The sequence below is a fragment of the Perognathus longimembris genome, chromosome 17, assembly GCF_023159225.1.
Source record: "Perognathus longimembris pacificus isolate PPM17 chromosome 17, ASM2315922v1, whole genome shotgun sequence".
In the NCBI taxonomy this organism is placed as follows: domain Eukaryota; kingdom Metazoa; phylum Chordata; class Mammalia; order Rodentia; family Heteromyidae; genus Perognathus; species Perognathus longimembris.
In genome coordinates, this window is record NC_063177.1 from 26,843,870 (window position 1) to 26,857,970 (window position 14,101).

The 14,101-nt window shown below is 42.7% G+C and overlaps 1 protein-coding gene across 2 annotated transcripts in view; it reads right to left on the minus strand.

The window, feature by feature from the left end:
• Positions 1–14,101, minus strand: part of Ints2 (integrator complex subunit 2) — a 46,692-nt gene that overhangs the window by 3,168 nt on the left and 29,423 nt on the right. For both annotated transcript variants that reach the window (XM_048366387.1, XM_048366386.1), the window contains exons 17-21: positions 13,683–13,847; positions 10,395–10,596; positions 3,676–3,801; positions 3,021–3,219; positions 126–377 (exon numbers count right to left, since the gene is read on the minus strand). In XM_048366387.1, coding sequence (XP_048222344.1) covers positions 126–377; positions 3,021–3,219; positions 3,676–3,801; positions 10,395–10,596; positions 13,683–13,847 — 944 coding nt within the window. The remainder of the gene's footprint in view (positions 1–125; positions 378–3,020; positions 3,220–3,675; positions 3,802–10,394; positions 10,597–13,682; positions 13,848–14,101) is intronic.

Genomic DNA, 14,101 nt, shown 5'->3' on the forward strand with positions numbered 1-14,101 from the left:
ATATGTCAAAGGACTATGATCACTGGTGTTATCTTTCATTTTTAAATGGTCTATATTAATTTAGCATATACAACTCCCAAGAAAAGTAAAGTTCAACCACAAATCATCACTCTCTGAAAACACACCTGGAAGTGCACCAGCTTGGCAATGTTGGGGTCTGCGATGTACATCTGGTGCAGCAGACAACAGATAAGGCACTGAACTTCTCGAAGGTTGCACAGCAAGTTGTCTTCGCCTTCCTCCAATTCTTTATTTGGCATGCCGGTGGTAATAACACCCTGAACATTCCTGGGCAAGCTATCTGGACTGACACCTTTTGCTTTCTCCTCTTCTGTAGGCAAACAAATCTCTAAGAGAATCTGGACAGCTGCACTATCCTACAAACAAAACACAATGAGTATAAGAACTTTCTGAGAACTTGATCTGAAAAACCAATATGATTTTTTTTCCACATTAAAAGAATGTCAAAATAGAGCTGAGAGTCAGTGACTCACACCTGTTATCCTAGCACTACTCAGGAAGCTGAGATCTAAGGACTGATGTTTGAGGCCAGCCCGGGCAGGAAAGTTCATAAGACCCTTATTTCCAATTAAATCACAGAAAAAGCCAGAAGTGGCACTGTGGCTCAAGTGGTTGAGAGTTAGCCTTGAGCAAAAGGAAAAGGAGCTGAGGAACAGCACCCAACCCAGAGTTTAAGCCTCAGGACCAGAAAAAAAAAATTTAAGTCAAAATAATTAATAAAGTAGTCATTTTTAGGGCGGAAGTGAGACATTTATACTGTGGTGGTTCTAACTTTTTCAGGATTATGAAATCCTTGAATAACAATAAAGTTAAACATCCACACCTCTTCAACATGATAGGAATAAAGAATTTAGCCTGGCACCTTGCATACAGATTTAAACTATTATAATCCATAATTATTTTTCCTAATTCTTAGGGAAATACTTATGATAGAATTTTCTTTAATATTATTTAATTCCTCCAACAGAGATTACAACAGCATCTTATAATCAGACATTCTTATACTTCTACAGGAAAATACACCAATATTCACATAAAATGAGATAAAGACTATAATTAGGATCACAACTGCTCACCTGACAAGTTCACAACAAGTTTAGTATTTACCAACTGAATTTCAAGAGCAATTCTTTGCTGGGCTTCAGAGGCTCACACCTGTAATCCTACCTACTCAAAAGGCTGAAATCTGAGGGTTGCAGTTGGAAGACAGACAGGCAGGAAAGTTCATGAGACTTTTATTTCTAATTAACCAACAAAAAGCCACAAGTGGGGGCTGGGAATATGGCCTAGTGGCAAGAGTGCTTGCCTCCTACACATGAAGCTCTTGGTTGATTCCCTAGCACCACATATATGGAAAACGGCCAGAAGGGGCGCTGTGGATCAGGTGGCAGAGTGCTAGCCTTGAGCAGGAAGAAGCCAGGGACAGTGCTCAGGCCCTGAGTCCAAGGCCCAGGACTGGCAAAAAAAAAAAAAAAACCCACAAGTGGCTCTGTGGCTCAAGTAGTAGTGCTGGCCTTGAACAAAATCAGAGAGATCATAGCTGCTCCTTAGAAGGATGAGATCTGAGGTTCAAAGCCAGCCTAGGCACAAAAGAGTCCATGAGACTCTTATCTCCAATAAACTACCCAGAAAAAAAACCTGGAACTAGCACTGTGGCTTAAGTGCTAGTCTTGAGCATAAAGAGGCTCAAGGACAGTGCCCAGGCCCAGAGTTCAAGACCCAGACTCGTTCTAAAAAAAAAAAAAAAGATTTATATTAAAAAAAGAATATAGGGCTGGGGATATGGCCTAGTGGCAAGAGTGCCTGCCTCGGATACACGAGGCCCTAGGTTCGATTCCCCAGCACCACATATACAGAAAACCACCAGAAGCGGTGCTGTGGCTCAAGCGGCAGAGTGCTAGCCTTGAGCGAGAAGAAGCCAGGGACAGTGCTCAGGCCCTGAGTCCAAGGCCCAGGACTGGCAAAAAAAAAATTAAAAAAAAAAAAAAAAAGAATATATATATACGGTGTTAAGGGCAATTCTGAGATTATATTTGTATATTCACTCATTTAGATGCCTGTAACCCCAATACTACACCAGGGAGGCAGCCGTGAAGAAGACAAATAGCCTCGGTTATTTCTTTCTTAAGACCAGATGCTAGAAAGAAAAAACAAATGTTGGAGACAGAAAACAAATAGAAAAGAAAATGTACATAATGAAATGTTAGGAGATAATAGATACTATGACAATTTGAGCAATTCAGCTTTATGGTTAGAAAAGTTTTATAACCATGTATAAGTTTACTGGGGGTTTTCTTAGTTGTTTTTCTGTGAGTCCTGAGGCTTGAACTCAGGGCCTGAGCACTGTCCCTGGGCTTCTTTTGCTCAAGGCTAGCACTCTACCACTTGAGCCACAGCACCACTTCCAGCTTTTTCTGTTTATGTGGTACTGAGGAATTGAGCCCAGGGCTTCATGCATGCTAGGCAAGCACTCTACCGCTAAGCCACAATCCCAGTCCCAGAGTTTACTGGTTTTAAGTAGCCATTTTTTAATAATTCAAAATAATAGATGACAAACTATTAAGCAGTTTGAGAACTTCAAAGTAGCAAGGTAGCAAAGTTTTCTTAATTTGAAATATATTTTTTGAAATCTACTAGCTAGGATAATAGGAGCCACCAGCGCATTTCTGCTCCTTTAATTCTGAAGAAGAGAACTGCTACACTATCATAAGCTGATGTAGACTTCTGACTCAGTTTACAGAAATAAGTGTGTTGTGCATTCCAATAAATGAGTAAACAGCTACTAAATTTACTTTATTCCTGGATTATTCCTTGCATGCAGAATCCATCTGCTACACAAACGCAAAGGTAACATTAATATAATAGATTCTGTAATAAAAGGAATGCATAATATATTTGTTATGTATATACAGGAAGCATAATGTCTCATCCACTTAATTGATTCCACTTCTAGGAAAGCCCTTGCCCTTTTGACTACATTTTTCTTTAACAAAATTTACCTGTGCAGCCAGTAATGCGTTTTTCAGTTCTTCTCTGGTAACTTCTGGGGCGTCATTTTGTCCAACTAAACCTATCGCATTATTCTGGGAAGGCCTATCTTGCTCTGCTGTTTCCTTTAGATGAGCGCTCAGGTAGGCTTTTGATGCAAGAAGATACCCATTCAACATATGTAGCGTAATATCCATCAATGGGGGGCACCTAAACAAAGAAGAGAGTGAAAATGTATAACTTAGTCAGAACATGCTCTAAACATGCTGCTAAAATACTTTAAAAATGCACAACAGTATACTATAGTGACTTTTCCCACTGAAACATTCATTCCCGAAATAAAAGGTAAATAGATATGGCATACTTTCTACATTTCATAGATTACATAGTAGTATTGTTTCCTTTAATCAGACAATATAAATTGCAATATAAACTTTAAAGATCTTTTTTTTTTTTTTTTTGTAGAAAATGATACCACCAGCATATGTAAGATAGGAGGTCTGACTTAAAGATAGGAAAAGATAGAGTTTATCTTTGCTGTCAATCACTCTTGCTAAGTTTCTGGCTCTTGTTTACCATTTTGGTTGTTTGCACTTTAAGGGAGCATTTCTCTCAGGAAGGATAGATACGTTACGTTTTAAAACAGAAAATTTAAATGACACATACCTGTGAACCCTGGGGTCACACCTGAGCACAATGAGCGGGTCTATCATGAGGTCATTTTGAGTATATTTCTGTTGTCGTACAAACTTTACCGAAGGCTGAAGTGCATTCACTGTCATCACCCACAGCCTGATAAGAAAAGAATCACATGTTCCAAACAGCTATGTTATAATTGATATCTAAGTTATTTTCAGGAAAAAATTTAAAAGCAGATGATAAGGAAGATGGCGCCGCCACAGTAGGGAGGCACCCTGACTCGCTCCAACTGAATAGCGAGCTGGGAACTCCAGCAACCGACACCCCAATCAAGAACCCAGCAAAACCAGCAGCCAGCAGTGGAGAAACGCAGCAAAACAAAAGGGAGCAAAAAAGAAGAGCCGAAAACCTACAAGGAGCTGGAGAATCTACAGGGCTCCCTCCCCCCACCAGCCGACCCTGGCCCAAACAGGGCCAGGCTGGGAAAGGGGACCTGGCGATCAGCAGACCGACTACTGGGAGTGCAGAGTCCAGACAGCGGGACTCCACAGACACTAGGGAGAGTGCGGACCAAGACACACGGCGGCGACGGGAAGTTCGGGTCCACACCAGGAACGGACTTAAGCGGCTGGGGAACCCAGCGGCGGTGCAGAAGGGGAGAGCCGGGGACCTTCACCACAGAACTCCACCCCCGAAGGACCAACAGCTGGGCGGGACACACACAATCCAGGACCAGTGAGTCCCCCATTACCTCCTCCCCCAACGGGAGACCAGCTATCAGAGGCCCAAACCCTACAAAGAAGCTAGATCTCCCTCCCTCCCCCTGCCCACCCTGAGGGAACAAAGAACCCCCAAATCAGGCGGGAAGCTCCCATCAGGCGCTGGGAAGTCACAGGAGTTTAACAGGGGAAGGGCGGAGCAGCCCCAAGGCTGCCCAGGAGCCTAAACTGGCCGAATCGGCCCTGCCTCCTTCCCAACAGGGGCCGGGGGACAGCCGGCAGTGCAAGCCCCACCTGAGGTGCCTGGACCTTGCAGACTTTTACAACTAAAATCACAGGCACTGGTGGGCAATACCAGCACAGCAGGGACATCTGGGCCTGATCACGTGCCCCCCCTCGCAGCAGAAGCACAGTCTTAAGGCGCTAACCCGTGCCTGGACAGTTGATCCCACTGGGCCCCACACATACCGCCCCCCACAGCGGACTCATGGTAGGGCGTAAGCACAACCCAACAACCCGGGGCTCGCTCTGGTAGGCATACCCCGCTCAGGTGGACAAGGCCACAGTGGCAGCACCCATTGTAGTAGGCACACAGCGCATAGGTGGGCGGGGCCCCTGGCAACAGTGCCCGCTCTGGTAGGCGTACCCCGCTCAGGTGGGCGGGGCCACAGCTGCAGTGCCTGCTCTGGTAGGCGCGCCTATACAGGAGGGCAGAGCTCTCCATTGGCCCGTGCCCACTCAGTTTGGCGCATTTCGCACAAGTGGGTGGGCCGCCCCTCAACAACACCGGTCCAGGAGCGGTCCACACAGGAAGGCCAACTGCCTGAGAGGTGAGCTCCTCTGACCAAGATACAGAGTGGAAAAAAGAACCAATAAGCCTCCACGCCATGCTGAATCAGCGACCAGCAAACCCCCAACAGGGGCACGCTAGGGTCAGCACAGCACAGCGGCAGGACACGATCCCACAGAGAAAGACACAGAACCTACCAGCCCCCAAGTGCAGGGAGAGTGACCACCTCAGCAACAACCGAGAAGGTCACGCTTACCTATTGGGAAGCAAGGTGCAACAGCCAAACCCAAACCCAGAGCCAGGACACCAGGACACAAGGCTCCCACTGACGAACCAGCACAAAACCAAACCAGGGAAGCCACCCACAGATCTCCAGATGTGAAAATCACAAAGAAATATAACACAGTTCCTCAAAGGGCAAGCCAACTCGCCAGCTCCAAAAAAGCAGCACGACTGAAGAGGAGATGGAGAATAAAAAAGCAAATGAGGCCATGTTAACAGAAATGATGGAATGCGTCAGAAACGAAATCAGAAAACAATTCCAGGAGTTTAGAGTGGAAGTCTTGAAGGACATCCAGGAAGCCAAGAAAGAAATGGAAGCAAAAACGGATACAATGCAAACCTCCGTTAAAGAAGACCTTAACATCCTGAGAAGTGAAATGCATGAAAAAATAGGTTTAAAATACAACTCTTTAAAGGAAGAAATTTCCACGATCAGAGCTGATCTGACAACCATAAATAGCTCTCTGTCATCCATAAACTCCGCAATTGAATCCACAGCACAAAGAATTGACCATATGGAATCTAGAATCTCTCGCTTGGACGATGAAGCAGCCGACAACAACCAGAAAATTACCACACTCCAAGAAATGGTGAAGCTTCAGGGCAGACTAATCCAGGAACTAATGGACAAAGACAAGAGATATAATCTGGGCATAATTGGAATAGAAGAAGGAGCTGAATACCAGAGCAGAGGGCTTCATCATATTTTCAATAAAGTTATTGCAGAAAACTTCCCCAATCTCACAAGGGACCCCATCCAGGTAACCGAAGCCTATAGGACACCTGGCAGGCCAGACCCCAGAAAAGCCACCCCAAGGCACATAATATTCAAGACTTCAGATCTCAAGAATAAAGAGCAAATTCTAAATGCAGCCAAAGCGAAGAAAGAAATTTTCTACAAGGGGAAGAGGATCCAAATAACAGCAGACCTCTCCACACAAACCTACCAAGCGCGAAGTGAGTGGAAGAACACCATCCAAGTACTACAGGCAAACAATAAGCAACCCAGGATTAAATATCCAGCGAAATTGGAGTTCACATTCGAAGGGAAAACCAGATCTTTCCATAGCAAAGAGGATCTAAAGGAGTATGTGAATAAAAAGCCAGCCCTACAGCGAATTCTAAGAGGGGAATCCCACCCAACAGAGATCGTACAAGACACACAGACAGAAACACATGGAAACTACAATAGCCAGAGCCCAAAAAAAAGAGATGCTCACTAAAGACAAGAGAAAAAAAAAAAAAAGAGGAAAAAACAGCCCAACAAGAAAATGGAAGGAGAAAAAACACTCTTATCCTTGATTTCTGAATATAAATGGTATAAACTCTCCGAAAAAGAGGAGCAGACTGGCAGAATGGATCCGCAAACAAAAAGTTGGCATCTGTTGTCTACAAGAGACCCACCTTACAGCAAGGGAGAAAAACAGGCTCCGAATGAAAGGATGGAGCAAGATCTTCCAAGCAAACGCACCTACCAAAACGGCCGGTGTAGCCATCCTGATCTCAGACAAGCTGGACTTTTCAGTAAAATCAACTCAAAAAGACAAAGAAGGACACTACATTTTAATACAAGGAAAAATCCAAAATCAAGACATCACGGAGATAAATGTATACACACCGAACAAAAGAGGCCCTACATATGTCAAGCAAATTCTCACAGAATTACAGAACAAGATAGACCCAAACACAATCATAGCCTCTTCAACTACTGGTGCTGGGAGAACTGGGCAGCCATATGCAGAAAACTCAAAGTAGAGCCAAGCCTATCACCATGCACCAAAATCAACTCAAAATGGATCAAGGACCTCAATATCAGACCTGAATCCTTGAAACTACTGAAGGACAGAGTAGGAAAGATGCTACAACTTAAAGGCACAGGAAGGAACTTCCTGAATATAGTCCCAGGGGCACAACAAATAGGGGAGAGACTCGACAAATGGGACTACTACAAATTAAAAAGCTTCTGCACAGCTAAGGACATAGCCACCAAAACAGAAAGACAGCCAACCATATGGGAAAGGATCTTTACCAGCACAACAACAGACAAAGGCCTAATATCTGTCATCTACAGAGAACTCAAAAAACTAAGCCCAATAAACCAATTAGGAAATGGGCAAAGGAGCTAAAGAGAGACTTCACAAGAGAAGAGATAAAAATGGCAAAGAAACATATGAGGAAATGGTCAACATCCCTGGCAGTAAAGGAAATGCAAATAAAACCAACCCTGAGATACCACCTCACCCCAGTTAGAATGGCCTATACTCTGAACTCAGGCCAACAACAAATGCTGGAGGGGGTACGGGGAAAGAGGAACCCTTCTCCATTGTTGGTGGGAGTGCAAATTAGTATAACCACTTTGGAGAACAGTATGGAGGTCAAAAAGCTCAATATAGACCTACCCTATGACCCAGCCATACCACTCCTAGGCATCTATCCTAAACAGCAAGTTTCAAGATATCAAAAAGACATTTGTACTTCCATGTTTATCGCGGCACAATTCACAATAGCCAAAATATGGAAACAACCCAGATACCCCTCCACAGATGAATGGATCCAAAAAATATGGTACCTATACACAATGGAATACTACATAGCAATAAGGAATGGTGAAATATTGTTATTCGCAGGGAAATGGTCAGAACTTGAACAAATAATGTTGAGCGAGACAAGCCTAGAACACAAAAAGCAAAGGGGCATGATCTCCCTGATATATGACTGTTAAGAAAGGGAGATGGAGAGACAGTAGGGACCAGGTCTGTGAAACCAAAAACTGCTTGTCAAATAGTATTTCCCACAGGATTGGGGGAGCGACCCAACAGTATGTAACTAAAACCAAACAACTACTCAACATATAAAGGTCAAAAACTGACCTCTCAGTGGGATACAATAGCTCAAAAGCTATGTATGTACGTTCATATAAGACTACTGTCGACAAATTGTCTAATATCGACATTACATTTAAAGCCCTAGGCGAATATTCTTGGGCCTGCCCACCTGGCTACTGTGTATGTTCTTGATACATTGTATATTGTATATATGTCTACCTGACCTAGAGAAGGGAAAGAAAAACAGGGTGTAAGATATCACAAGAAATGTACACACTGCCCTACTATGTAACTGTACCCTTTTTGCACAACACCTTGTCAAAAAAATTTGTGTTCAATTAATAAATAAATTAAATTTTAAAAAAATCAATATGATACCTACATGCCTCTCACTCTAGGGGGAAAACACTAACAGATAAGTGCTTGTGTGTAAGTACTGACTTGGCACATGACATCCTTCTAACTGCCACACATGGACCTTAGCAATCCTCAAAATCACTTCAGACAGGTACTACATACACTCTGTTATATGGGTGAGAAAACAGACATGATGTCATGTTCCTAGTGATGCTAAGATGCAAATACATTAAGCTGCCCATCATTGATGACAGGCATCACCAATGTCATTTCCTAATGGTGAGTTCTTTCTGGCCCATTTAAAATCCATTGTATAGAGGCCATGTTTTGCTGTATTTGTGAACTGGAAAGAGCCTGTAGGCTTTCATGAAGACAAAAGAAGCAGAATTATAGGATGTAAAGAAGAGACATTTGGCCCTCTCCTATTGTAAAGCAAAAAGCTGGATGGAGGGCATTTCACATCTACCTCTTTTGAAGAGGCCTAGATGTCATTTCCTCTCCTCTATACAGTTTGCTGTTGAAATACAGATTAGGATTGTATACAATAAAGAGTAAACACTGGGCCCTCTCTTATGTGAGTGGTCTGATTGGTTTGTGGTTAGAGAAAGACTAGCTCTCTGAGAGGCCAATACAGTTCATGCATAAAGTTCTGAGGTCAGGTCAGTGGAGGAAACTGAATTCTGTATACAAAAGTGCTGGGGTGATTTCTCTTAACTAGAGAATTTCCCAGAGCCCTTACTATGCTAAGGTTTATTGTATCTCTCTAAATTTTATGTGGTATACAACATTTTCTGCACTCACTGGACCTTAAAACTCTTGGGGAAGGTGTTAAGATACATGTGCAAAATCTTTAGTAGAATGCCAAAGAATACAAACCTGGTAAATTCCGATTCATTAGAGCCACTTGTCCTAAATAATAAAAAGTGTTTCCAGTTAGAAACACTAAAAAAAAAAAAAAATTAAAAGCAAGCATAAAGAAACTGAAAAAATTAGAAAAGAGGGCTGGGATGTAGCTCAGTGGCAAAGCTCTTGCCTAGCAAGTGCAATGTCCTGGGTTTAATCCCCAGCACCAAAAAAGAAAAGACAAAAAAAAAATTAGAAAAGAGGGGTTAAGAACGAGGAATGATATTTTGTGTGTGTGTGTGTGTGTGTGTGTGTGTGTGTGTGTGTGTATGTGTACCAGCTCTGGGGATTGAACTCAGGGCCTGGCCATTGTCCCTGTGCTTCTTTTGCTCAAGACTAGCACTCTACCACTTGAGCCATAACTCCACTTCTGACTTATTTTGAATAGTTTATGGAGATAAGAGTCTCACAGACTTTCTTGCCTGTGCTGGCTTCATGGAGTGATGTTTAGATATCAGCCTCCAGAGTAGTTAGAATTATAGGCATGAGTTACAGAGTGAACCAGCAGTGCCCAACATTTAGCTTATTTCTGAGCTATGATCCCACTTACTTTTTCCAAGGCTGGCCTTGAACTGCAATTATCTACCTCTGTCCATTAACAATTCTTTTATTACAAATCTTCAGAGAGGAATTACATTGTCAAATACTAAACAAATATTGACATATAGATATACAGATACAGATATAGATATGTGTATGTATATTTATGCACACACATATACACAGTCTTGTCAGAATGTTTTTTTTAATTCAGGGCCTTCTATGTGTAGGCCACTTGAGCCATGTTCCCATCTTTGTGAAGATTTTTTAGCATGATATATAGATTTACTGTTACACACTTCTCTACATGCAACAATACACTAAATTTACCTTCTAGGCATCACAGTATTAAGAACCATCCATAATTTGTTGACTGTTTGAAGAATCCTCCGTGGAACCCCTGAGTTCAACAGCTGGTTCATATTGGATGTTAATACTCCTGCATATGGTATAAGTTCACTGGCAGAGAGCAGGGTCAGGTGTTCTATAATCTGCATGACTTGGGTATGACTTACTGGGACAGCTGAAAATGCTGACAACAAAAACAAAAACATTAGCAGTCATAATCTACATTCTGTATAGTTTACCAAAAAAAGAATAATACTGCTTGCTCTCTTAGACTACATGCCAAACAAATCAAGAAAATGCTGTTACTAAAAACAAAGCATTCCTTATAGCTTTGACTAAACCTAAAATGAAAAACTTTAGAAAAATTTATGGAAGTACAGTTGTTACTTCATAAGGAACAAAAAAGACTCATTATAAAATCACATTAGTGACCTAACTATTCACCTTACTTTCTTACATAATTCAGATTGATTTTTTTTTTTTGGGGGGGGGGGCAGTCCTGGGGCTTGAACTCAGGGTCTGAGCTCTGTCTCTGGCTTCTTTTTGCTCAAGGCTAGCACTCTACTACTTGAGCCACAGAGCCACTTCTGGTTTTTTCTATATATGTGATGCTGAGGAATCGAACCCAGGGCTTCATGTATGCAAGGCAAGTACTCTACCACTAGACCATATTCCCAGCCCCTCAGATTGACTTTAAAAGCAGGACTGAAATAGAAGAACAGGCCAAAGTATTGCTACTGGTAGTTATGAATCTGAAAGGTTCAACTCCTAGATTCTTTCCTTCAAGTAGTCCACATTGTAGGCTGTGAGCATCCAGCATACTGCTGTTACTAGAACTATTCTCTCAGGCTGGGAGTGTGGCCTAGTGGTAGAGTGCTTGCCTAGAACTATTCTTTCCAACAGAGCTCACTAACCATATCAGTCGACTGAGATGTGGATAATTTAAATTGCAGTGGGGGGGGAGAGGGCGGGACTGGGAATATGGCCTAGTGGTAAAGTGTTCATCTCGTATACATGAAGCTCTCGGTTCGATTCCCCAGCACCACATATATGGAAAATGGCCAGAAGGGGCGCAGTGGCTCAGGTGGCAGAGTGTTAGCCTTGAGCGGCAAGAAGCCAGGGACGGTGCTCAGGCCCTGAGTACAAGGCCCAGGACTGGCGAAAAAAAAAAAAAAAAGCAGGCAAGACACACACATAAAAATCCTTCTAGTCTAGCATTGTAGGCAAGAGAATCTTGAATTTGAGGCCATCCCAGAAAATGTAGTAAAACCTTAACTTTCAAAGAATAAAATACAGCCAGACGCTGCTGGCACACACCTGTAATCCTAGCTACTCAGGAGGCTGAGATCTGAGGATCTTGGTTCAAAGCCAGCCTAGGCAGGAAAGTCCATGAACCTCTTACCTCCAATTAATCACCAGAAAACCAGAAGTGGTGCTGTGGCTCAAATGGTAGAGAGTTAGCCTTGAGCTGAAGAGCTCAGGGACAGTGCCTAGGGCCAGAGTTCAAGCTCCATGACCGACAAAAGAAATAAAACAAAATATGAGGGTTGAAAGCATGGCTGAAGAGGTAGAGCATCTGCCTATCAAAGGAGATGCCAAGAGTTCAATGCTAGCTACTGTCAAGAAAAAAAGCATAGGGGCTGGGAATATGGCCAAGGGGCAAGAGAGCTTGCCTCGTATACATGAAGCCCTGGGCTCGATTCCCCAGCACCACATATATAGAAAACGGCCAGAAGTGGCGCTGTGGCTCAAGTGGTAGAGTGCTAGCCTTGAGCAAAAAGGAAGCCAGGGACAGTGCTCAGGCCCTGAGTCAAGCCCCAGCACTGGCCAAAAAAAAAAGAAAAGAAAGGATAAAAATTCTGCAATAATCATCTTGCAGCAGTTTTACAAGGGTGTGTATATGTGTGTGTTTAACAAGGTTTATAAACTGCAAAGAAATTTAAAATTTTTCAAAAAACTAATTTGCCAGTACCAGGGCTTGAACCCAGGGCATGGGTACTGTCCCTTAGCTTCAACTCAACGCTGCCAATCTACCACTTGAGCCACAGCTCCACTTCTAGGTTTTTGGTGGTTATTTGGAGATAAGAGTCTCACAGACTTTTCTCCTTGGACTGGCTCTAAACCTCAATCTCATATCAGCCTTCGGAGTAGCTAGGATCACAGACATAAGCCACTAGCACTAAGCTCCATGTTTCTTTTAACTTTTGCTGGAACTTGGGTTTGAACTCAGGAACTTCTGAGAATAGATTGACCCATTACCTCTAAGCCACACCTTGAGTCCTGTGTTTCTCTGGTTATTTTTAGGATAGGGTTTTGCTTCCTGCTCATACATGCACCTGAGCAGCAATCTGCCTACTTTTAGGTTGCTGGGACCACAGATGAATCTTCAGCTTCCCTTTGTAGACAAAGTCTCTCATGTTTTCCAGACCAGGCTGTTCTGGAACACAAATCTTCCCAATCTCAACCTTCCATGGAACTGAGGATGACAGGTACCTGCATGCCACTCTGCCCAACTATAGGCCAAGAACAAGTATCATGAACTTTTCAGCCTGGGATGGCCAAAAATTGTGAGGCCTCTACAATACCTTAAGAATATAGGCATGAGCCACCAGCACCTTGCTCTTTTCACCTTTAAACATTCCAGTAGAAAGTTTATATGAGTGGTTTATTTCAGTTTCACAGTGCCCTTTTTAGATATTATCCATTAAAAACAAATATTACTCAATCCCATTTTTCTAAACAGTTTAAGATAATTCTCAAACCACATCACTTTAGTGAGCAAAAGGTAGAAGTACGTCAGTCTGATTCCCAGCAACAACAAGAACAAAAAGATAAAAGCACATCAAAAAGAAGTGCTTAAATCTCCTTAACTCTGCTAGATGCCAGTGGCTCCCACCTGTCATCCTACGTACTCAGGAGGCTGAGATCTAAGGATCATGGTATGAAGGCAGCCCAGGCTGGAAAGTTCCTGAGATTCTTATCTCCAATTAACCACCAAAATCAGGAAGACTATGGCTCAAGTGGTAGAGTCCTACTCTTGAGGAAAAAATGCTCAGGGACAGTACCTAGGCCTTGAATTCAAGCCCCAGGACCAGCACAAAACCAAAGAAAAAAAAAACAAAATGAAAACCTCCTTAACTCATGGAGAATTATTGAAAACGTGCTCATCAGAAAAGTTACATCCCCAGGAAGTTCTGCATTACAAGATTCTGATTAGTCTACCACTTCCTTATATTATTAAAAAGGCAAGGGAATACCAACTCACTGTACCTTCTTGGAGCTGTTTGGGAGAATGAATTTTGGCATTATTAGTCAGGAGCATTCGTCTTAATAGAGCATCAGTCCCTGTGATTTCTTCTTCACAAATCCAATCATCCACAATACATAAATGCGGGTAATTAGTTGCAAGGAGACGTAGTAGAGCCGAATGTAACCCTTAAAAACAAACAGCAAGGTCAGTCAGAATCTCCATTCTCAAAAACCAAAAGTTCCTCTACTTCACTTCTTAGTAAAACACAAGACATGACAGTTGTGCAGTGTTTCTCAAAGGGAGATTATCTAGCATCAGAAGATGGGGAAGCCTGATACATGTAGAGTAAAAGATGCTATGTGAATGACTACAGCACAAACTGGAGAATGGAACCTAGGGATTTACATTTCTGTGGATGTATATCACAGTTCAAGAATGT